At 43.0% G+C, this 24,993-nt stretch overlaps 1 protein-coding gene across 3 annotated transcripts in view; it reads left to right on the top strand.

Moving 5' to 3' along the window:
* The window catches only part of LOC101895549 (protein split ends), a 249,591-nt gene extending 224,671 nt beyond the window's left edge, over positions 1-24,920 (top strand). For 2 of the 3 annotated variants that reach the window (XM_059125563.1, XM_059125564.1), the window contains 11 exons: positions 638-913; positions 1,089-3,274; positions 3,434-3,997; positions 4,066-4,208; positions 4,282-19,114; positions 19,179-19,294; positions 19,491-19,586; positions 19,713-19,944; positions 20,019-20,429; positions 21,724-22,055; positions 22,783-24,920. In XM_059125563.1, the coding sequence (XP_058981546.1) occupies positions 638-913; positions 1,089-3,274; positions 3,434-3,997; positions 4,066-4,208; positions 4,282-19,114; positions 19,179-19,294; positions 19,491-19,586; positions 19,713-19,944; positions 20,019-20,429; positions 21,724-22,055; positions 22,783-23,070 (19,477 nt within the window). In that variant the 3' untranslated portion in view covers positions 23,071-24,920. The remainder of the gene's footprint in view (positions 1-637; positions 914-1,088; positions 3,275-3,433; positions 3,998-4,065; positions 4,209-4,281; positions 19,115-19,178; positions 19,295-19,490; positions 19,587-19,712; positions 19,945-20,018; positions 20,430-21,723; positions 22,056-22,782) is intronic. The other variant, XM_059125565.1, reaches the window with a different exon arrangement.
* Positions 24,921-24,993: the final 73 nt, after the last annotated feature.

The following is a 24,993-nucleotide window of genomic DNA, read 5'->3' on the forward strand; positions in this document are numbered from 1 at the left end:
TGTAATGTCTCCGAAAATATTACAAAATGTTTGTATTAAAAGAAATTAAAAAATAGATTTATAGTACGTTTACGTTTTACAGTGTTATTGTTTTGTGCATAAAATAAAATAAAAAAAAACAAGAAAAAAAGTGCAACATATGTTTTAATATGTATTCAATACTATTAAAAATAATAAATACAAACAACTTATTGTAAAAATATTTTCCTAATTAAATTGAGCTATCATGACTCAAAACTCCGTATATTCGAATGAAAGTTCTTGCATTTCGTGTCTTTTGTGATATATCAATAATACCAATCATTGTTTGCTTTATAAGAAATAACTTTTAGGAATGGAAAAATATTATTTTCAACTAATACTATAAAGACATCAACAGTCAAACAATAACAGCATCTCCAAAAAAACATGGCGATTTTTATTTTATTTCTTAATGGCAACACTTCATTACTTAACCGATCAACTTAACTGTCAAAATGTTTTAACAAATGTCACTTTGTTTATATATTTTACAGTTTTCTTTTACACACATAATAAGAATTTCAATTGTGCAAAAACACTATGTAATAAAAAATAATTAAGAAATATCTTCAAGTTTTAAAAACATACAACCCTTCATTTACTTTACTTTTACCAGGTCTACAGAAGACGTATCACCACCGAACTTTTCAGAACGGAACAGTGGCTATTATGAACGTAACTCCCGTTTAGTTGCTGACACCGATTCCTATTTAAGACGTTCCAATAGCAATAATACAATTAGTAATTATCAAAGCAGTAGTAATTCAACATCCAATTTAGACAACAGCAGAAGCCGAACAAGAGACAGAGTATACAGAAATGGTCCTTATGCTACAAGTGGTGGTTTGTCATCATCCAGTTCGTCTGCAGCAACGACTATATTGAGTGAACGGTAAGTGAGAATCTTGTAGTGGAAATGTATCTATTAGCTCTCAAATACCATATCACTCTATATTGCACAGAAAATTTTTAATTGTTTAACAATTAATAATAACACAAAACCTTAAATAAAGTTCTGAAAATAGAAACAAAAATTCTTACAACATCTAATTTAATGTGTATTCCAGAAGCTCAAGTGGTGGCGCTGCAAGCAAACACAACAATAACAATCGTGTTCCGCCTGCGTCATGGTACGAAGCTGCTGCGACGTATACAAACGGTCCTGGTGGCAGTGGCAATGCCGACGTCTCAGCAGCAAATATCAACAACCATTATCAAACTGCCGCCTCAACAGATACGCAAGCAGCAACAGCAACACAAGTGTCTACAGCAAATTCCTCTACAAACAATCCCACTGCATACAACGCATATTCATACGTTTCTTCACCTGCCCACAAGAACAACAGCAATTCAAGTTTATCGTCAACAGCGACGACAGCATCGTCGTCGTCGACAACTGCAGCCTTCAATACACCACGAAACAATTCAGCGTCGTACGGCAACGCATCAAGTGCTGCAGGACACAGTGGTGGCTACTATCATCATCAACAGAGAGACAACGACTCCGGCACAGACGGAAATCCGTTGTTAAATAAAAATAAACATAAACTTTTAAAGTCCTGCTCCTCATCATCACGCAGTGGTTCAGCGTCACCAACATCATCAGCGGCAACGGCAGGAGTGGTGGCATCATCAACAATGACTTCATCCTCGACATCTGCCGCTTCCGCCGCTAATACCACCTCAAATTCTTCGTCGTCATCATCATCAACAGCAGCAGCATCGGCCAACAACAATAACAACAACCAAACGGCAAATAATAGTAGTTGTAGTAGCATTAGTAGTACAATCAATAGTAGTAATACAAATAATCATAATAATAGTTTACTAACGTCGTCGTCGTCATCATCGTCGACTGCAGCAGCAAATGCAGGAGACAGTAGTAGAAACGTTAGCGGGATTCTAAATGCCGCTGCGTTGGCGGCAGCCGCCTCTAATGGCAGTTCATCAACAGATGGCCACCACAATCACAAAGGTAGCAGTAGCAGCAGCAATAATGTACATTCAAATTCTACATCGTCGAATGCCAACTCCTCCTCCACTTCCAACAATCCTTCAACATCCGCCTCGCATCACACATCTCGTGCAGCGGTCCATGCGCATCTGCACGGGCGCAGTACCACATCGTCAAGTCGTTCGCATTCCCGATCGCCGAGTAGCTACAGTTCTTCACATAGTTCTTCCTCGTCGTCCTCATCCACTGCCTCGTCACACTCTCATGCCTCAAGTCCGGTGGGTGGTCGAGATGTCGAGACAAGTACGTCTACAGCTCCGGCGGGGCGAGGAGGGTCACGAAGCCTTCAATCTGCCGTGGCGGTGCCGGGAACATCGTCGGCTTTGAATCCCAGTGGCTCAAATGCCTGCAGCAGTAGTAGCAGCAGTTCGAGTTCTACTGGTTCGGGAACGCCATCTACAAATCCCGTTGTACATTCCGAAGACAATCGGCCATTGGCGATACGTGTGCGAAACTTGCCGGCTCGCTCTTCAGACACATCACTAAAGGACGGTCTTTTCCATGAGTACAAAAAGCATGGCAAAGTTACATGGGTAAAGGTGGTGGGGCAAAATGCTGAACGCTATGCTCTAGTTTGTTTTAAGAAACCTGAAGATGTGGAAAAAGCTCTTGAGGTTTCTCATGACAAGTTATTTTTTGGATGTAAGATCGAGGTAGAACCGTATCAGGGTTACGATGTGGAGGATAACGAATTTCGTCCCTACGAAGCCGAATTGGACGAGTACCATCCAAAATCTACACGTACCCTATTCATTGGCAATCTGGAAAAGGAAATTACCGCCAGTGAACTGAGGCTGCACTTTGAGTGCTTCGGCGAAATCATAGAAATCGACATTAAAAAGCAAGGCATGTCCGCCTATGCATTCTGTCAGTATTCCGATATTGTATCTGTGGTCAAAGCCATGCGCAAAATGGATGGCGAACATTTGGGTAACAATCGCATAAAGTTGGGCTTTGGCAAATCAATGCCTACAAATTGTGTTTGGATCGATGGTATTGGCGAGAAAATCTCTGAGTCGCATTTGCAATCTCAATTTTCGAGATATGGTGCGGTCAGTAAGGTGGTGATAGACCGGCAAAGGCAACTGGCTTTGGTGTTATACGAGCAAATACAATATGCACAGACAGCAGTAAAAGAGATGAGAGGAGCAACACTGCGAGGCCGAAAGTTGCAGGTGGACTTTGCTTCCAGAGAATGTCAGGATGCATTTTATGAAAAATTGGAAAAGCAAGCTGCAGGTACGTTTATTTTTGATGAATTTTTAAATGTTGGTTGAATATTTCCCATGGCCTTATAAAACATCTATTTTGGAAGTTTTAAAGAATATTTTATTGGACTTTAAGAGGGTTAAAAAGATCTGCTAATTTATTAAACGTTTTTTTGTCATGTCATTCCAGGATCTCGTTTTAGCCGCTACGAATCACAGTCACGTTCCCGCGCTTCATCATTCAGCCGACATCAGAATTCGAATGATGGCTGTTCCCCCAGCAATACGCCTGGCAGTAGCAGCAGTAGTAGTGCTGGCATACCACCCTCAGCGCCTACACTGTCATCAGCAATTGTTGCCGGTTCGTCCATAAATTCCAATCCAAGTGGTACCACCTTACCATCTGTTGTGGGACAAGCTTCAGGTAACACCACGCCAGCTCGTAGTCGGGGATCTCGCAGTTCCCGTCACACAATGGACTACGATTATATCGATACCCGAAGATTTCGATCATATGACGAATATAGTCAGGGATCAGGAGCTTCGCACGACGAAGATGCAATCATGTCAAATCACCCGACATCATCATCCAATGCGAACTCTTACAGTGGGATCGGTTTAAGGTCTGATTCACCATTGTTATCACGGCTGGGTCCTATTGTAAACAACAGTAGTGGTAAAGAGTCCAATAGTGATATGTTGGAGATGGCTTTAAGTCGTCGACGTTGTGATAAAAGTCCTGCAAAACAAAAAGGTTTGTTTCAATATAAAATTGTAGGTTTTTTGGAAAATTTTATTAAAACCTATTTTCCTTCTCCTCAGGTGATGTACGATTGTTTCAAAAAGAACGTGCAGTTTTGTTGGAACAGCTCGAAGAGTACCCGTCCAGTGGAGATGAAAGCATAGTAAGCCCGCGCAAGCGTATAAAAATTGATCATCATTCCATTAATTCCAGCAGTGGATTGGTATGTATTAAATATTTCTTTTAAAGCGTTTCCTTACAAAAATTCTAATGATTTAATATCTTTCATTTTATAGTCACAGTCTCATTCGTTGGAAGAACAAACACAACAACAAAACAAAAACTCAAACTGTGATTATCTTCTAAATGATTCGTTGCATCGCAAGGGTGAAGTAAGAAGACTATCGGAATGCAGTAACAGTCTCAACAAATACCAACAACAAGCAAATCATCACCACCACTCGCATCATTCAATAAATCCTCATCACCACCATCATCAACAGCAACATCAGTTGAGTCGCCGACCGTCCATTGATTATATGGCGACCGGAGGTGGTGGTGGAGGTGTGGGTGCAAGTTCCAGCATAGGAGGTGGCAGTGGCAATTTATCCACACGGCATGGTAGTACAAGCAGTTCAAATAGTGACCATCACCCGCCACCACATCAGTCATCGTCATCATCATCTTCTCTGGCATGTAAAAGAAGACGGGTGATTGGAAGTAGTGGAAGCAGTAGTGCTCTGAGTACAAATGCCGCATTAATTTCATCGGGCTCCTCCAGTGGTAACGCAAACTTGGCGTCGTCGTCGTTCGGCAGTGGTGATGATTTCCATCATCATGCCTCTCGAGGTCGTGGTCATCAATTACATTCCCATCACTCACACGAGGCTAGCGGCGGTGAAAGTGCTGATGGTTCACGACCTGGTACACCGTTGTGCGACGAAAGGCCAGAAGTTTTACCTAGTGAACCGCGTAGAGTACCACGTGAACGACCACGAGAGCCGATGGTACTGCCATTGCCCAAATTTGGCATTCTGTTCTTTCAACAATATCGTAGCAACAATGGCTCGTCTTCGAATATGGGTGCGACGACATCCTATCATCATCATCACAGCAGTAGTGGTTTTGCAAGTTCTTCAACTGCTTCTGCTGCAGTTGGTAGCACCAACTCCGGTAGTTCGCACATGCTGTCAAACAGCTTATCGAATCGTGGAGTTGGAAGCGGCGAAGGAGGAATTAACAGTAATCATTCTAGTCATAGTTCTATAACATCGGCGACATCCTCAGCAACAACCACAACAACGCCTGGATTACAGACAACATCATCATCATCTGGTGGCGGATGTTATTTGCCCAGTCCATCGTCACGATATCAGCCCTGGCGGCCACATACTCATCATCACCATCATCACGGTAGCGGTGGGCATCATGGTGGTGGCGCTACACCCTCGTCGTCATCATCAATGGTTAGTCCGATGAGATCACGTTCTCTCAGCTCGAATTCCAGTGATTCTGATGTAACTGGCCAAGCAAGCGGTAGCCCTTCATTGGAAGAACGTATACGTACTTTGGACGAGATGTACGAGCGTTGGTCGGGCGGCGGTAGTTCAACCACTGCTGCAGCGTCAAATGTGGCCAAACGCCACGATTTCAGTAATACACCACCGACCTGGCAACATCATCGTTCTTCTTCACAAACCGACCTGCATCATTCGGCAACCACAGCGGCAACGTCGGCCGTCACATCATCATCTACGGGTGATGTACGGCAGAGCAGTGGAACGCCTTCAACACCCGCCAGTCGTCACAAATTCCTCGATATTGATGTCAAGGAGATACAACCGTCGGAGATTGTCAAATCGGTTTTGGCGAAAAAATCGATATTTGATGATGATCTGCAGCGTTTAAAGAAAAATCATTGGTATGAACCATCGACTGATTCTTCTCAAATGGCGAAGAATGCCGTAGGTGTTTGTACTTCGCCGGGACTGCCAAATTTACAGGCCACAAAGACGCCGGTAGTTGGAAACACGTTGCCCATGGCATCGGCGGGGAATACCACGAACAAAACATCTGGTGCCCTATTACAGCGTTTAACTAGCCTGTCGCCCATGAACTCACCTCAGGCGTCGATGTCACCGTACAACAGTCCATCCATGTCTCCATCTGTTAATAGTTCATCCACTCTGTCCAGTCTACAGACAGGAGCAAAAACGACAGCGACATGTAGCAGTGGAAATACAATGGCTTCGCCTTCTCCTGTTTCCTCTGGTTGTGCAACGGGAGCTGGTACTCCACCAGCTCCAACAACGGCGTCGAGCGGCAGCAAATGTTTGCAATATCCATTCCCAACACATCCACCATTGCCAAACACTGCAGCTCCTTCGCCAAACAATCAACCAATACCACCTCCGCCTGCAGAAATGTCAAAACCACCTCCCCTGCCTCCTATGGAAGTCCATCAACCACCTCAACCTCCGCCAGTGACTGCAGCCTCGTTGACGACACCTACAGCGCCGCAACACACGGTGAATGTTACTTCAAAGCCAAAGACATCAACTCTATCGAAAAGCTTGAGTGTACCAACAGCCGTTGGACCCGCACCGACATCAGCTCCCTCGGAGTCGCCTCGTACCCTCACAAAATCAGTATCAGTTCCTGGCAGTACAAATGTGGGAACCATAAAAACAACAGCAGCTACAGTTTCTGTAGAACAAAAGCAGCAGCTGAAAATGCAAACCGGTAACAGTTCCTCCACTGAAACGAAAACAACAACAGCAAGTAACCCCACTTCAGTTTCCACAATATCCGAAACTGCAGGTGGTGGTAGTAAGCGTAGTGACAACAATAAATCGCACAAACATAATCATCGCAGCAGCGATGAAAAGAAATCATCCAAAAGCGATAAACGGAAAAATTCCAACTCATCTCAATCCCAAATCTCACAAGTTTCGGCGGCAGAGTCAAGTGATGCGGACGAAAGAGATTTCGTCGAACACCGCAAAGAACGTGAATCCTCCAGCCGTTCGGAAAAGCAGAAGGAACGCCAAGAAAAACGCGAAAAAGAATTGAGAAAGCAACAAGAAAGGGAAGAACGTGAACGAGAAGAACGCGAAAGGGAAGAGCGAGAAAGACTTGAAAAGGAACGCCTTGAAAGAGAGCGATTGGAAAAAGAACGTTTGGAGCAGGAAGAACAGGAGCGTGTGCAACGAGAAAAGGAACGTTTACGCAAAGAGGAGGAAAAGGCGCGCGAAGAACGTGAACGGAAAGAGCGCGAAGAGAACGAGCGCAAACTAAAAGAACAACAGCAACAAAGAGAGCGCGAGAAAAAAGAACGCGAAGAAAGGGAACGCAAAGAGCGTGAGGAACGCGAACGAAAGGAGCGAGAAGAGCTGGAGCGGAAGGAACGCGAAGAAAACGAAAGACGTAAACGTGAAGAACAAGAAGAGAGACTGCGAAAAGAAAGAAAAGAGCGTGAAGAAAGTGAACTGCGTGAAAAAGAGAGGCTTGAAAGGCAGCGTTCACGAGAGGAAAAAGAACGTGAACGTAAACTGCACGAAGAAATCGCTAATGAAAAGCGCGAACTTCACAGCTCCAAGGAAAATCATCGCAGAAAAGAAAACCCGTCTTCCGTTCTTCAACAGGAACAGCAAACAAAGGGCGGCAATGCTAGTAATGATCTATCCTCCAGCGGTGGTACAACTTCCAATCAAACTGGGGATCACATTCGACATGGTGAATCAGAGAAGCCTAAAGAGAGCTCCACAACTGGTGAATTTGCTGCTACTACGGCTGAATCTGCATCGGGAGCTAGCAGTGGAAAACATAAAAATCGCAAAACATCGCGAAATACATCGCCAGTGCGGCACCCGAAACGTAGACTTAGCAGCCAGGATAGCAATGCCAGCAACAGTGGTGGTAACGCCGAATCTGCCGAAGCCCATGCAGAAGACGCCAAGCGCATGCGTATTGATACACACTCGACTCCTTCGTCCCATGTTGCTAATAATCACGCAAGTAATGCCGTGTTGAACGAGAAGCGGGAATCAAAGGAACAACAACACCACAGCAAAGATAGAAATAACAAACACAGTCGTTTGTCATCGTCATCATCATCGAGCCACCGAATCAATTTGGCTACTTCCTCGGAAAAGGAACACAATGCAAAACATCATCGCAACAAACATCATCATCAAAAACAGCAACAACAACAATCGTCATCACAAACTGAGCAACAAAGTAGTAATACACTTTCTGGAGAATCGACAGAAGTGACAACAAATGCCATAAAATCGGAGGGTGGCGATAAAGTTGCAACAGTTAAAATCGAAAATGAACCAAACAATTCTGACCACGAAGTGGAAACTACTAAGACGAAATCAATCTCCTCTGAGGATGAAGAAACAAGTCACCATCAACACAGTTCTACAAATAAACCAGTTTCTGGGAGTGGCGGTGGTGGTGGTCACAAACACAAAGAGCATGGTAGTGGTGGAAGCCACCACAGTCGCCACAAAAGTGGTAAACGAGATCGTGAACACCATCGAGAAAAGAAACGGCATTCCACACCTGTTATTGCAGATGCCACACCAGCTGCAACAAATGAGGCACCCACAGCATCCACCGGCCAATTTCCAGTGTCAGCCAATATTAGCAATGTGGCGGCAACAGATGACGAACACATCTCTTCATCAGTTGAATCGGTCGCGCCAAAACGAACATCGTCGAATAACAGTGGAAATTCAATGGAAACTCAAACAAAACCATCTCACAAAAGTGAACATGTCACTGAGCGGAAACACTCACGCGGTTCGGAGGAACCACCACAGACACCTTCAAGTCGTCAATCTTCCGCCTACAATAAGAGCACACCCCAATCTGGGTCACGGAAAATTCTTCTTAGCTCTGCTGAAGATACGGATGGCGGCGGCGGTGGTTTAGGTTGTGACGATGATGACGACGATTCAGATTCAATGAACAGAAAGCATTCAATATTTGATATACCCGATGAGGGGCCATATGTTTCCATGTATGACAAGGTTAAAGCTAGATCCTGCAAGAATATGCAGAAGCAGGAAGAAGAGAAAAAGATCAAAGCCAAATTCTGTCAACTGAAACAATCCAGGGCCAAGAGGGAGGAGAAGAAACGCTCAACAAGCTATGACGGAGATTCCGATTCAGACTTTGATAATTCGGGAGATATGTCGTCACACCATCACCGCAGCGGTAGTCATCATAATCGCAGTGGTGGCGGTGGCAGTTCATATAAAATGCTTAGCGGGGCGTTAACCTCAAGCGATGATGATCAGGATCAACGCGATGGCCAAAAGTCTCCCTGTGAAGAGAGAAGACGAAATTCCCAGGCATCATCATCAGCCGCATCCACGCAACCCAATCGCCTCTGCTCGGACTCGGATGATTCGGAAATACAAAGAGGCCTAAAGTTGCAAGACAACATCCGCAGATTGTGCGCTGTTGATGACAGTTCCGATGATGATCTGATACGCCGCAACAGTACAAGTGGCGGCAGTAAACGTTTACTCCACCACACATCGCGCATAGCATCGGATTCAGAATCTCAGTCTCAGCCGCCATGTGATATCAAACTGAAACAGGAACCCATTGAAACATCTAACGATGATGGCACCTCAACACCGATTCTAAAACAAATGAAATACAAAATAAAGAAGGAAGAAGTTGAGAACATGGAAACATCTGCCCATGCCAGTGCCATTGAATCGTCGGATTTCGATGACATAAAACCGAAACATCTGAATTTACTTCATTCCAATACAAGTGAGGCTGAGACATCAATGTTGGCCACAATAAAGAGTGAATCGAATGTCCTAACAGTGAATGAGATCAAAAAGGAATATAAGGACTTTTATGGTGACGATTATGTTGAGTCGTCTGAAGACAAATTCCAAAAATCGGATCATGGCAAAATTAAAAAGCACAAAAAGAGCAAAAAACGCCAGAAGACACCAACACAGGACGGCGTGGGATTGGTTGTGTCAACGGCAAAGGAATCACTGTCATCCGTTGATATGCAGAAAAGTTCAGGCACATCAACAGTTGCTGGCGTCTGCAGTGATGGCGGACTTGACACCACCACGACAACGACAACAACTAAATCCAATGCAAAGAATGTTAGTCCCCAAAATGTGGTTAAACATTTGCCAACATCACCTAACTACGATCCATTTGATGAGCTAAAGAACTCAGAGCCATTAAATCCTCACATTCTAATGACAGATTCACATGTGGCGACAGTTGGTGAAAAGAAGCGTCACAAGGACAGAAAGGAAAAGAAGAGGGAAAAATTACGTCACATGAGTGCCGATATTGGTGGCCAAGGCATTGAAATGGACAAGCTTTATGAAAAGGAAAAGCATCATCGCCTCAAGAAGTCCAAGAAATCCAAGAGTTTAGATATGATTCGACAATTAGCAAGCCAAAGTTCGGGAATGAGTTTGCAAATTCCGGGCTCAGCTTCCTCGCCCACCAGTGGCGGTGGCTGTAGTGATGGCTTTACCACATCTCAACAAAAACAGAGAAGTGGCGAGAAAATGGAAGACATTTTCGGTCCCATATCCGACGAGGAAGAAGAAATGACGGACAGTGACATTGGCGCTGGTAGAGATTTGAATTGTCTTCCAAATCGCAATGCCTTGACAGCCAATGTGACAGGACCCATTGTTTCCGCAGCCTTGAATCCCTACAAACAAGAACCCCTGACACCGAAATCACATACCGTGGAAGAAAACGAGGAGAACAAGCAAAAATGTCCCTCATTAAGCGGTCCGCCATCTCACATCGAAAGATCTGTTGAACGACAGCATCGCAAAGAGAAGAGAGAGAAGAAGCGTAAGGATCGCGAGAAATCACGGGGCTCTGGCCTGGATCAGAGTATGACGGTGGTTGCAACCGCAGCACAATTTATGCCATCACCTGCAGCAGTTAGTAGCACAACAACTCCCGCCAAACCTTTGGAGGATGAAAATAGCGTTGATTTAGATGCAGCAGGACGTGCTCTCGAAGCCCAACTTATGGAAGATTCGGATAATAAAGCTACCGAGGATGCAACTCCTTCAACGGCTACAACTTATCGCAGTGATATGACCGACGTGTTCCGTTTCTCTGATGGAGACGAAAACTCATTAGAGGTAACGGGAAGTTCAGCTCCAACCAGTAAACATGAGAATCGAGATGTGAGCGGCGGCATGGCGGAGAAGGAACATGCTACGAACATTAGCCTGAACAGTGGCATGAAAACCAAGAAGAAAAAGAAGAAACGTTCCAAAGAAGAGAAACAGCTACATCATCAACAAAGAAGAGAATCTTCATCTTCGAATGCATCTCAACATGCCACGAATGCATCCCAATCCGCAAGCACCGCAAAATTAACCATAGATATTGCAGCAGCCAATAAAAATGCCCAGAAATTGGCAAACGAGGAGCATGGCGAACAGTCCTCCACCACCAAGACCTCGCCCCTGTGTAAACCATCACCCAGTTTGCCGTGTCTGATCGGTGATGATGACGAGGAGATTCTGCCAAGCACCACCACCCAACCACCGGTGAAGACAACACCCAACACGTCATTGACTTGTGCAACTGCTTGCACTACACCACATCGATCTTCATCAAAGGATTTACTTTCGCTTTCTCCCCACATGAGAGGTGATAAACAAATGATTAGCCCCATACCAAAAACTCCAACGATAAGCAATACTAGTGGCCTTAATTCAATGGAGAATATGAAAAAATTAACACCAACAACTCCTACCTCATCTACAATGGACAGCAGTACTCACAATACTAACGCCATCAGCACAACACCAACGTCTTCCACAGTCGGAAATGCCGCAGCCAATGCTGCTGCTGCTGGTGCTACCACGACGAGCACTTTGAATAAATCAACTGATTCCACTACCTCTTCCACAACATCAACAACATCGAATGCAATGGTCTCTCCCACCACAACATCATCGCTCACCTCGTTGCCCCCAACACAGAAGAAAAAACCAGACATCTTCATACCCGGCTTTGATGGGGAAATCGATGAAAAGATAAGCGAATCTGCAGTGCAATCCATATCGGCCGAGTTTAATCCGCCTCTAGATCCCACGGCTGATGAGCCAAAAATACCTGTGGAATCTCCGCCAGACGCCTCTAAATTGGAAAAACTGGAAGAGTCGAAATCACGTGTCACCATATCACAGGAGGAGACGGAAAGTGCTGTTTCTGCTCTGTTGGGTGAAAGCTTTGGAAATTCTTCGGCTGACTATTCGTTTGACGACGATGTACCTTTGGACGACTTAAATAGTGTAAGTGCAGAGCCCGAACCGGTCATGATGACACCGGCCGAGCCCGACGAAGAAGCAGCCCTTGCCGCCAAAGCCATCGAGTGTGAGGTGGAAAGTAATCCCGTCACAGATGTGGTCGTTGAAGACACCGATGCCGAAGAGGTGTGCAAAGCTATACAAAGCCTGCGCCAGGAAGAGTTGGAACTCAAATCGGCAGATACACCACAGTCTGTACGTGATCTTCAAATCGACACAGATACCGAGGAGAATGCCGACGAGGCTGACAGCAGTGGTAGTCATAGTTTGAAAATCGATGAGACGGCCCAATCCAATAATAGTAGCTCGCTATCAGAGAAGGCTCAAAACAATACCACCTCTATATTGTCCGATACCCAAGGGGACAATCAACAAATGAGCGAGAGGGCAACAGAAGCCAAAACAATGCAACAACAACAACAATCTTCTGTTATAACAAAGATGGAATCGACTGCTGGCAATGTGGCACAAGTTTCCGGGGAACCAAAATTGGAACCACCAACCATTTCGAAACAAGATCAGCCAGCTGTGCAACCAGTGCAGTCTGTTATACCAGCAACGACGAATGAGACAATCACCTCTGTTGTTGTTAGCTCGGTGGGTGCGTCTGCATTAATGACTTCTTCATCTTCTACATCATCGATGACATCCGGTCCAGCGACCACAATCTCTTGCACATCTACACCCACAAAGACATCCATAACATTTGCCCCATCGGCGACAACATCTTCAACACCCAAACAACAACAAGCTCTCCAATCTCCCCATCAGGCAACAATCATTAAGCCGTTGTCTTTGCCCCAGACAACCACCATGACCCCGGCTACAATGGCTTATGTTATGCAACCTCCCACCATTAGCATTCCCGATCCGACACCACATTTTGTAGTGCCGCAAATGGTGTTGTCACCACATGGAGTGGTAACAGCCACAAATGTCCATGATTCGTCCGCCTCTTCTTCATCATTGTCCTTGACATCATCGACGGCCATTCATTCACCACAATCTTCGGGAATTCAAATGCCGCCACAGTCACCACTTAGTACGGCTTATATAATGGGCATGCGAGCCCAATCACCCCATAGTCCGCGTAATACCTCGCGTGGTAACACACCAACGCCAAGGCAGCAAAGTCCCCATACGCCCACACCACCACCTCCAGTTACAATTTCAATGGCATCACAACAAAACATTTTAATCCAAAGGGGAGGTGGTTCAGTGCATCAGCAACAATCTCAGATGTCTCCGAACAACTCTCAGTTGATGGTGGGAACACAGTCGGCGGTGGCAATGAATAGCCCCATGGCCAGTCCCAACTCAACACAATCCCCACGGCAGCAGCAACAACAACAACACCTGTTAACATCCACATTGCAGAAAATGCCTCCGCACAGTTCGCCGAGCGGTGGTGCACCAGAGCAACATATGATCAAGATTAACAACTATTCCACGCCGCCAATGCAAACGGCGAATGTGGTGAGCATACGCATACCGCCACCTCAAAATGCCCAAAATCCTCAACAATGTTCACCCCACGCTGGACAGCAACAACAGGTGGCGACGGGTGGAAAGCCTGCCATTGAACAACACCAGCAACAACATTCACATCCCATAGGACAGCACATTTTACCAATATCGGTACAAAAAATGCCACCTGTTCCTTCGCATCCGACAATAATCAGCAAGGTGGTGACGGTCACGCCACAGCAGGCTCAGCAATCCACAATGCCGCCTCACAGTCCTGGTGGTCTACAAAATCAACAGAACTCACCAAAATCTGCAGCGGTTTATTCTCCGCCATCTCCCAGCTCGAGGCACTCTCCACAAATTATACAGCAAATGGGTAATATTTCGGTGCAGCAACAACAACAGCAGAGCGTCCAAGCACAAATACAAATGATACAACAACAAAGGCAACAACAGCAACATCACCAACAACAGCGACAACAAATGCATCAGCACATAATGCAAATGCAGCATCAACAAATGTTCCATCAACAACAGCAACAACAAAAAATGCAGCAGCAGCAGCAGCAGCAACAACAATATGTTGCCAATCAACAGCAACAACGCGGGCCAATGAATTCGCCTCAACAACTGATGCCGCCTCAGCAACATCAGCATCTCCAACACACCCAGGCTCCACAGCAGCCAACAATGCATCAGTTGCAATCACATCAAATAAAGTCCCAATATCAGCAGCTACATCCATCGTCTGCATCACCCCAGTCGCCGCATGCTTCATCCAGCAGTACGCAGCCAACGGCACATGCAAGCAATCAACAGCCGCAGCAAAATGTTATACAAACACCAACAACACCGCAACGATTTTTGGTGCAGCAACATATTGTGGGGATTCCCCATTTGCAGACGCCGCAATCGCAGCAACAACAGAATATTGCCATGCAACAACAGCAAAGATCTTCACCCACCATGCAGCAGCAACACCAACAATCCAATGTTGTGTTTGGAAAATCGCCACAGCAACTGCATCTGCAGTCCTTGCAACAGTCTCCCAGTATGGCAGGACAACAACGTTCACCAGTTCCAACTGGAGCACAACAAGAAACATCGACTGCAACCCCTGTTGGCCTAACCGAAACAGTGTCTCGTATTATCGTCTCAACACCACAAACATCTGCTCCCACAGTTGCTGGACAAACAACAGCAGCAACAACTGGTGATAATAACGGAGTCGCCGCTACTCAACCAAAACATGTTGAAAATGTTTCAGTAATCAGGACTCCAACTCCCACAAATATTGTGGCATCAACTGTCACGACAACGGCAGCAACAACCACATCAACAATTGTGGCCCCACCTACACAACATGTTAATAAGGAGACTACTGTCCCGGTGGTGGCGTCATCAACAAATAACAGTGCTCCAGCGAATATATCGGCTGCTGAGCCAGCTACTTCACTCACAAGGGCCTCGCCCATAACAGCTACAGCTGCCCTGACGGAAGAGAATATCACCAAAATATCGCCACCCAAACACGATGAAATCGAACAGGACTCCAAAGAGGATAGTGATTATTGGTCAGCCAAGGAATTGAATGTGGTGGAGCCTAACAGTGGTGGAGGTGCCACAACTACCAGCAGTTTGGCTGCCAGCAGCGTTATCAAGAAGAATGATAATGCAATGGCGACCTCAACCTCTGTGGCAACACCTTCAACAAATACGCTTCCAATCAACACTAACCCAAGCAAACAGCAACAACAACAGCAAAACGCTGCTGCAACAACAATTGAAGATGCAAAGGCAGCAGCTAAGTATCCTCAAACTCAGCCCACAAAATCTACCACAGATGTGCCACATGCCAAAACTAATTCAGGGGACACAATTAGCACTGTGCCAGAACCTGTGGCTCAGACACAGCCACCTACATCAACGGCGTCTTACAATGTGAATCCAGCGAATTCCTCATCGGCAACTACGGTTAACACCGATCATGACACAGAGGATGAAACGGAGACACAACAAATGCCAGCATTTGAACAGATCTCGGTACAAGGTAGACCCAATACTCGGGGTACCGGAGCTAAACGTGGTCGCCAGCCAAGAGGTGGCAAAAAGGCAGCAGCTGTTATACCAAATGCTACACCTGCCGTTGCTGCGAATCAGTTGCAAGATATTATACCACCATCTGGCAATGCAGCAGGAGTTCAAACACGTTTGAGAAAACCCAATGCTGCAACACCAGCAACAAGAGGTCGCAAAGGTAGGCCACCAAGGAATTTGCTATTACAGCAACAGCAGCAACAACAACAAGAGTTGCAAACTCCCTCGACGGTACCATCTACAAATGTGGCAGGTACCACTGGTGCTTCCTCTTCAGTAACTGGGCCATCGGTATTAACGGCAGCCGAAAAGAAGGCAAGAAGTCAAGCTGCATCAGCAGCAGCAACATTGGCTTCACTTTCAGAGGTTCATCATCACAATAAAAGCGATGTTTATGAATTCCATGACGATTCTGGTGAAGAAAGTGGCAAATCAGGCAGCGGATCAGCGGCACCATCAAGCTCTTCAGTGGCTAGCAGCATAGTAAGCGGTGTTGACAATCGGCCGCGTTTGATTTTAACCATAAAAAGTCCACATAACCCCACGCCCGTGGTCAAGACCAGCGAGAAAATTGCCAATGAGCAACAGCCAACGCCAACAGCAACAGTGGCGGCTCCATTGAGCGAAACATCTGCAACGCAACAACAACAACCACAACAGCAATCAGAAATCCAATCTTCGGCACCAACAAGCGGAGCAAACTCCGCACAAACCGAAGGCGATTTGAATTCTCTTGCTAATACCAGAAAATCTCGTAGATTGCTTGAAAAAGATCGCAGTACCATTGATGATATTATTGAAGATGTGGTGCGAAATACCGCTGTGCCACCTGGTGCTGGACAACAAGTATCGGCAACAACAGCAATGTCCACAAATAATCCACAGCCCATACCACTTCAGGCTGCAAATGTGATTTCCAATGCCTTGCCAAAGGGTGCCCAAACACCGCCGCGAAGATCAGGTCGCACCTCTGCTGCCACTCAGCCCAAATCTAAGACTGGAATTGTTGGCGAATCAGCGGCAGCAGCAGCTGTTGGTATAGCCACTACTACTCCCAATGCCATTGGTCGACCAAGAAAATCCAAAGATCGTAAAAGCATTAATGAAATGGATAGCGAACAGTCGATTGCTTCACCACAGCCGCCATCTAAAGGAAGTGGTGTGGTACATGAAATTGTAGATTTGGATGATACACCAGAAAATCCTTTAAAATCTGGCACGCAATCGTTGGAGGATAAGCAACAGCCCCCTACTAGCGCAGTTGGTGGATCGGTTGTACAACCACCGGCGACATCATCCACCGTGCCAGTTTCCGCAGCAGCACAACAATCAAACACCAATATTTCTGCACCGCAGTCAGTTACCTCCTCCATCAGCTCCACCATACCACAACATCCCAAAAAGAAGGCTTTGGCCGCTGCCGAAATTGAGTCGTATCAGAACCAAGGCACAGTGAATACTTCAAATATTCATTCAGCTCTCCCATCGTGTGGTGGTGTTCCAATGCTAAATACCGCTGCACCTGCCTCGCAAAAGACAACCGGTGGTGCTGCAGCCGATTCAGTTAATAAACCCGTTATAGACACAAACACTGCTGGCATTGTGTCCGGGCAGCAAATGCAGCAGGCTAAGGCTGGTAATTTGCCGTCGGCCACTGCTGCTGCTCAACCACAGCGTCCACCGCTGGACCCCAAGAAAATGATGCAGGCTGCGGTAGCCGCAGCTGCCGCCGTATCTGAGAGTAGTGTAATGGGCAACAAACCGTTGTCCTCGACACCATCCACCACAATGTCTCAGGCATCAGTGGCGACACCAATAACTGCTCTTACCAAACCGGTGCAAGCTGAAACTGCCACAGCAGCTGCTGCGGCAGCATCATCGGTGACTACTGCCCTGCTCAATAAGTCTTCGGTGAGCGTTGTCGTCAAGACTTCGACAGTTCCATCAAGTCCGGCAACAGCGACACACATTACCAGTCAACAGGTGGTAGCTCAGACCCACCAGCAACAAACCAGACCGGCTGACATATCAACTCCAACGAAGCAACCGATCATTATGCAGCAGCAAACACCGCTGGTGATGCATGCTCAGCACACAAATGTGAGGCCGCCAACGAGTCTAAAGGCGCATGTGTTGAATAGTCAAAAATTACAACAACAGCAGCAACAACTGCAAATGTCAGCTTCGGTTGGGGGACAACAACAGCAGCAGCAACAACAACAACAACAGCATCACCATCAGCAGTTGCACGCTCCGCAAACACCCTCCAAGCAACAGCAAACGCATCATCTGGTCCATCAACAATCTGGAACGGTGGTACAACAACAACCTCCTCCTCCTACTGGCCATGTAATACAACAAGCAAATATTGTACAACGTCAAACCCCACCACAGGCCCAAATGGGTCCAATCAAACAACAGCTGTTGGTGAATATACCACCACCAACAACTCAACATTCACCACATGCAACGGCCGCCAGTAATTTGAATTCACCAAGGATGCAACATCAACCACAGGTCACGATGCCACAGCAGCCAGGTCATCAGCAATCAATCATCATGAAACAAGGTGACGAGTTGCATCCATCGCAAATTTTACATGTGGTTAGTTCCAAAGCAACGCCTCCAACACCAAACAAAAGTGCTGCTGCTACCGGTGGTATGGTGCCTTCTGCGGTTGCCACTTCAGCGGCCGCTGCAGCAGCCTCAATGCATCTAATGCAACAGGCAGCAGTGGCGGTTGTAAAGCCATTTAATCCGTATTTGCAACAAAACCAAACTTCTTCAGTTCAACAACATCTTCCAACTGCTCACCAGCAAATCTTGGCTGGCCAACAGAAAACAAATACCTCAGCATCATCTTTGCCACTGGGACTAATGGGTCTCGCCCAACATTCTGCCATGGTGATACAAACCAAGACATCTGCACCGCCAACACAAGCACCATCATCATCGTCAACTGTGGCGACTGCAACATCTGCAGCCCTCAGTCATATGCAGCATACGGCCCAGCATACTCCATCGCCACCCTTACAGCAAGTTCCACATTTGTCCAAAGCTCCGCCAACAAATCCAATGCTTCATAGTTTACAAAGTCAAAGTGTTGCACGTGGTGTTCTCAGTGCCGTTGGTTCTCCACCACCCCAACAACAACAGCAACAGGCCGGAGGAAAGCCATCCCCTCAGTCGACATCAACAATAACAGCAAATGTTGTTGGTGGTAAGTTAAAAAAGAAAATAATTTTTAACAATGTCTTATTTAATTTTATAAATTTATATTTCAGGTGGCGCCAATTTGCGAACGTCAGTGCCAACGATTAGTCCACAAAGTCAAGCTCGCATGGGAACCATATTGATGCCTGGTGGTATACAAGTGCCACCACACTTTGAAACAAATCTGGTAAGCTATTCTTTTTTTAATAATAAATATTTAAGCGCAAATTAAATGCTATTCGGGAGCCAGACTTAGAAAATCTCTTAGAAGAAAACAATCCAAAAATATGGGAGTTTTCTTTTGTAAATCCTGAATAACACAAAAATTTCCATTCCAAATTATTTGACTCATAAAACAATCTAATTTAAACTTATGGACGCAGCATGATATGAACACGTATAATAGTGCCCCTAAAGGCGTTGTACGCAATGCACATAGTCCTCCACCTGCTCATCAACAAGCGTCTCCTATAACACCGGTAAACTTTTCAAATTTATTCAATTTTTTTTTAATTTTCAAATTATTTTTTTGTTTTTATAAATATTTGTATACAAAAATTATTTTAAATATAGAATCTAACCTTACCTTTTTCCTATCTCTTCAGAATGATGCAACATTCCCTGGTGGACCAATACGTGCAGTTCCCACGCGGGAACATTTGATGATATACCAACAAATATTGCGCCAGCATGATGCTTTGAATCCGCCCGCTTTGCGTGAATATGATGAACAATTGTTGGGCACCAGTCCACCATTGGAATTGAGAAGACCTAGCAGTGTACCACGGACAGTGGCTGTACCACACAGTCTACAAAGTCCTCAGGATAGAGCAACTGGTATGATAAAGGCCTAATTAAAAACTCTTTATTTGAAACTAAATCATTCCTCTCTCTTTCTCTCTCTCTCTTAGATTCACCCCAAGTGGCTCAAGTTTATGTCCATAATGCACGTCTACCCGCCCATGCACATTACGATGTAGCTGGTCGTCCCACTACGACTGGGGCTCCAGGTGGGCCACCATCTGCATATTATGATCCTGCAAGGCAATTGAATTTGGAACCTCCACCTGCCCATCGATCAGCAACGGCTCATAGTGTGGTGGCACCACCACCAACTGTAGTTGTACCCCACCCATCGGCGGGCAGTAGTAGTCCATTTATGCCCTCCGCTCCGCCCGCAACGAATGTACCACTAACTGCTGGTGGAACTTCAGCTGCACTACATCACTCCAAACAATTAATGGAACGTGAAAGGGAACAACGCGACCGAGAGAGGGAACAACAGCTGTTGCGTGAAAAAGAACAAATTCTCGTTAGGACAGGTAAGATTATAGTGATTTGATTCAAGAGAACTGTGTACGTGGATAAGATACAGTGTACATGCGAAAGAATTTGAGGCAGCCTGTGTTCAGTTTTTTTGTTAGCTTCCAAAATGATTGTTTTTCAAGCGCCCGATAAAATCGACAAGGAATGAAGCCAAATTCACGATCAAGACTTATTAAGTTATGAAAGATAGCTATCTAGAAGGCTTATTATATGCCTTTTAATTGTGGAAAGCCTATAAAAAGTTGATCATATATACAACAACAATAAAGCAGACTGGCTGAAAGCCTATTACCTATAAAAGACATGTGGAAATCTGAAAAATCTGAAAAATTCAACCACAAACGAATAACTCCTCGAAATATTCTCAGAGGTCCCATAAAAAGATCAGCATAACATTTAAAGATTGAGTTTCAAAATTGTGTTATTATTCAGTTGAGGTTATTGATACCCAATAAATGTTTAATCTTTTGACACTTCCAATACGTTTTACAAAATAGTAACATGCAAAAGATTCAAATCGTTTTTGGGATTCTAAGAATGGAATTATGGAATCATTTGGTACGACATTTTACAGCAATTTTGGAGATGGTATCTTCCCCAAACCTTAGCTGCTGGGGTACTGTACATTTTGTTTACTAAAATGCCTTTATTGAAGGAATTAGTTCAAATGCTGAAGTATGTTGACTTCGTCCGAACTCAGTCAAATCATGCCATTACATAGAAGAATTCAGTCAAATCATGTCATTACATAGAATCTCTTTAATTATTTGCGGCTGGAATATAGCCTCTTATAACGGCGCCTCCCGATTATTGGTATTGTTGAGATTTTCGCCTCAATTTCCAAGCAATTTTTGCTATAATTTGAGAATACTAGTTCTCTGCGAATACATTAAATCCTCGCAAAAGAATTTTCAATGCAGATCCTAGTTTTAGTAATAGTACCCATATATGGGTACCTCGTTATTTTCCTTATTTGGAAAGTATCTGTCTCAATTTCGAACTATATTTGGGTACAACAGTGGGAACAATGTTGAAAATATGTGATTTTTTCATAATCAAGATTTACCCACGGTGGATAGTATAAAGAACTAAACGCAGTTTTTATATGTCATTTTTTTTTTCCAAAAATCGGTAACACTTATTCACGCTTATGCCTATTAACTGTTTAATAAACCCCAAGGTTCTTGTGTGCTTCGACAACGCAATAGAAAGCTCCAATACAATCTGGGACCCCATATATATTTTTTTACATTTAAATAATAAATTTTTAATTTTTCTCTATTTCCTTAGGTGATGCCCATAATATGCAAGTGACAGCTGCATCCTCATCATCGACACATCAACTACCCCCACATCCAGCCGTGGCACATGGCCAAGTTCCACCACCACCTCAAGCAGATTCACTGCTGACATTGCTTCAACGGTATCCAGTTATGTGGCAAGGTTTGCTGGCCTTGAAAACCGATCAAGCTGCAGTCCAAATGCATTTTGTCTTTGGAAATCCGCATGTTGCACGTGCCTCGTTGCCGTGCAACAGCGATGGCAGTACACCACCATTGCGTATAGCACAGCGTATGCGTTTGGAACAGACACAACTGGAGGGAGTTGCCAAGAAAATGCAGGTAAGTCAAGGAACATTCTCCTTTTTAGTTTTCTTAAAGGCATATGAAAAAATATTTTGGGGGAGAAAAAAATATGGATGTTTTGAAAATACAGGGTGAGATAAAAAAAAAACTGCAACAACGCGTGTTTCGATCAAGTCGCTTCTTTACTTTTGAACCATTTCTGCTGATGTTGCTGTTTTCTTCCGTCCACTTCCTTGACATCGGACTACGCTACCAGTATCACGATGATACGAGACTCAAAAAATGTAAACACATTTAAAAGCTGTAGTGCCCTAACGATAGCCCCTTGTGGGTTTCCAGCCAAATATAAAGAAATCACACGATCACGCTTGAATTCCATCACGAATAGTTTTTTTCTGGGAAATTCTCACCAAAATGCTTTTGTACGCTTGTAAACAATATAATGAATGGAATAATTTTAACAGTTGTCGGACGAGTGGCTTATAAATTACAGCAGTCTGAAGTTGGTTGAAGTTGAACAAAACTTAGTAGTCACAATTATGTCTTCTGATATAAAATTTTTAGTAGTCAGATGATCTTTCTGGCCGACCTTTTATAAGCTTGTGACTTATTTATCTTTGAGTTTCACAATCACAATTAAATCTTTTGACTTCAAAATTAGTTTTCAGATGGGCTTACTGACCGACCTCATATAGACCATAGGCCAGTACACTGAATAATATTAATTTTTCCATTTTTTTTTCCATTTTTTTTTTTTTTTCAGTTTGAAAATGAACATTGTATGCTGTTGGCGTTGCCCTGTGGCCGTGATCATGCCGATGTCTTGCAACAATCTCGCAACCTACAATCTGGATTTATAACCTATTTGCAACAGAAAATGGCTGCCGGAATTGTGAATATACCAATGCCGGGAAGCGAACAGGCAGCCTATGTGGTACACATATTCCCCTCATGTGATTTTGCCAATGAAAATCTAGAGAAGGCAGCACCAGATCTAAAGAATCGTGTAGCTGATATCGCTCATCTGTTGATAGTTATAGCTACCGTCTAAATACACCACACAAAACGTCCACAAAAATACAAACTAACTAAACTGATTAAGAAATGGCAGGAATAATATTACTTTATTTCCTGCCACACTCTAAAAATACCAAAATCGTGATTATGATGATGATGTTGGATAATAAAACTACTATTACTACTAATAATAACAATGAAAAATGATGATGATGATCAAACCAAATTTTAACGTAAAAAAGCAAAGTTATTTTAAAACAACAAATAGTGTGATTTCATGCTATTAGTGATTGTAATATTTATAACATATAAACAAAAAACAAACAGAAGCAACAAACAAAATAAGAATATTAAAAAACTACAAATTTTTAACACAGAAAATATATAAATGAAAAGAAAACGTAAGAAATACAAATTCACCAGACTCTAGTTAGCGATGAAACTAAAAACAAAACAAGAAGAAAAAAAAACGGTTAAGATAAATATCTTAAAACACAACACAAAAACAAAAAAATGTATAAAGAAAAAAAAAAACAAAACACGAAAAGATAATAATATTTAAACAGTTCCCCCTCCCTTCTTTTCACCCTCTTGTACTATACAATATGAACTATATATATACAAATGCTAATATAATAATATTTATAAAAAAAATAATAATACTGGATCCTAAGTGTTTCTTTTAATTATAAATAACTTATATAATTTTTTTTTGTAAGGTTTTCAAACACACAACAATATATATAAATAATAAACTTTTTGTATAGGAAACAAAAATACAAACAAACAGCTGTTATAAGTTGATGTTGAATTTGTTTTTGTGAAAAAGAAGAAGGAAAGAAATAGAAGCAAAGAAATAAGCATAATATTAAATTATTAAGATTTTTGTTTTATTTAATTATTTTTTTAATGTTAATCATATATAAACTTTTGCTCTAATAATGAACGTATAGACTATAGTTTGATATATTACGTATTTTTTTAATTTTTATTATTTTTTATAATTTACCGTTATTTTTACGTAATTAGTTTATTTTCTAATTTTAATAATATATTATAATAAGGTAATAAAAACAGTTAAACAAAATACAAACAAAAACAATTACATACATTAATTTATTATTATTATTTTTTGATCTCAATGACGACGACAACATATGAAAAAAATAAAAAGTAAAATTCAAAATAAAATAAAAAAACAAAAAATATTATATATTGTAACTCCTGTCCGTATAACGTAACATGTTAATAAAAATAACCCAAATTTTTGTGTCTATGTTAAATGTATTCTGAATCAAGTCCCAAAGTGAAATGAAAATGTTTAAGTGTTTTTTGAAATTTTTATTTTATTTTTGTTTTAAATGTTTTTTTTTTTTTTTTTTGACGAGTGTGTTTAAATGTTATTTAAAGTTCAATTTTAATTTTGCATTGTTATTGCATATGTTTTATAGAATTTTCCATATTTTTCCGCCTGAGAAGCTTTTAATTTTAAGTTTTTAGAATTTTTTATTAAAAATGGAAAATTTCTATATACCATATTTATGTATTGCCGCAATACATTTGGGAGGAGGAAAGCCTTTACTTTATTTTTTGTTTTTCAAAATGGTGATGGCAGTTACACTTTACCCCGAAAAGGATCAATTATTAACTCAAGAATGAGACATGCTATAAAAGTACGAAGAGATATAGAAAAGGGAAACTTCCACTTTTTCTGTAGATTCTTCATTGGTGTGAATTTTAAAATCAGTTTTTCTCAACTTCCTTGAAAATAGTTTCATATTAAAATAACAATTTTTTTGTTGGTGTATCTTTTTCCATGGCCGAAACAAAAAATAAATTCAATGCTTTCAAGAAAACAAATGTAAATACGTTTTATATTTAGATCACACAGACACTGCCACACTCAAACAAATTTAAAAATAAGAATAAAAGGAAAATCTTCTTCAATTGCAACCTA

Source organism: Musca domestica, unplaced genomic scaffold (assembly GCF_030504385.1).
Source record: "Musca domestica strain aabys unplaced genomic scaffold, Musca_domestica.polishedcontigs.V.1.1 34, whole genome shotgun sequence".
In the NCBI taxonomy this organism is placed as follows: domain Eukaryota; kingdom Metazoa; phylum Arthropoda; class Insecta; order Diptera; family Muscidae; genus Musca; species Musca domestica.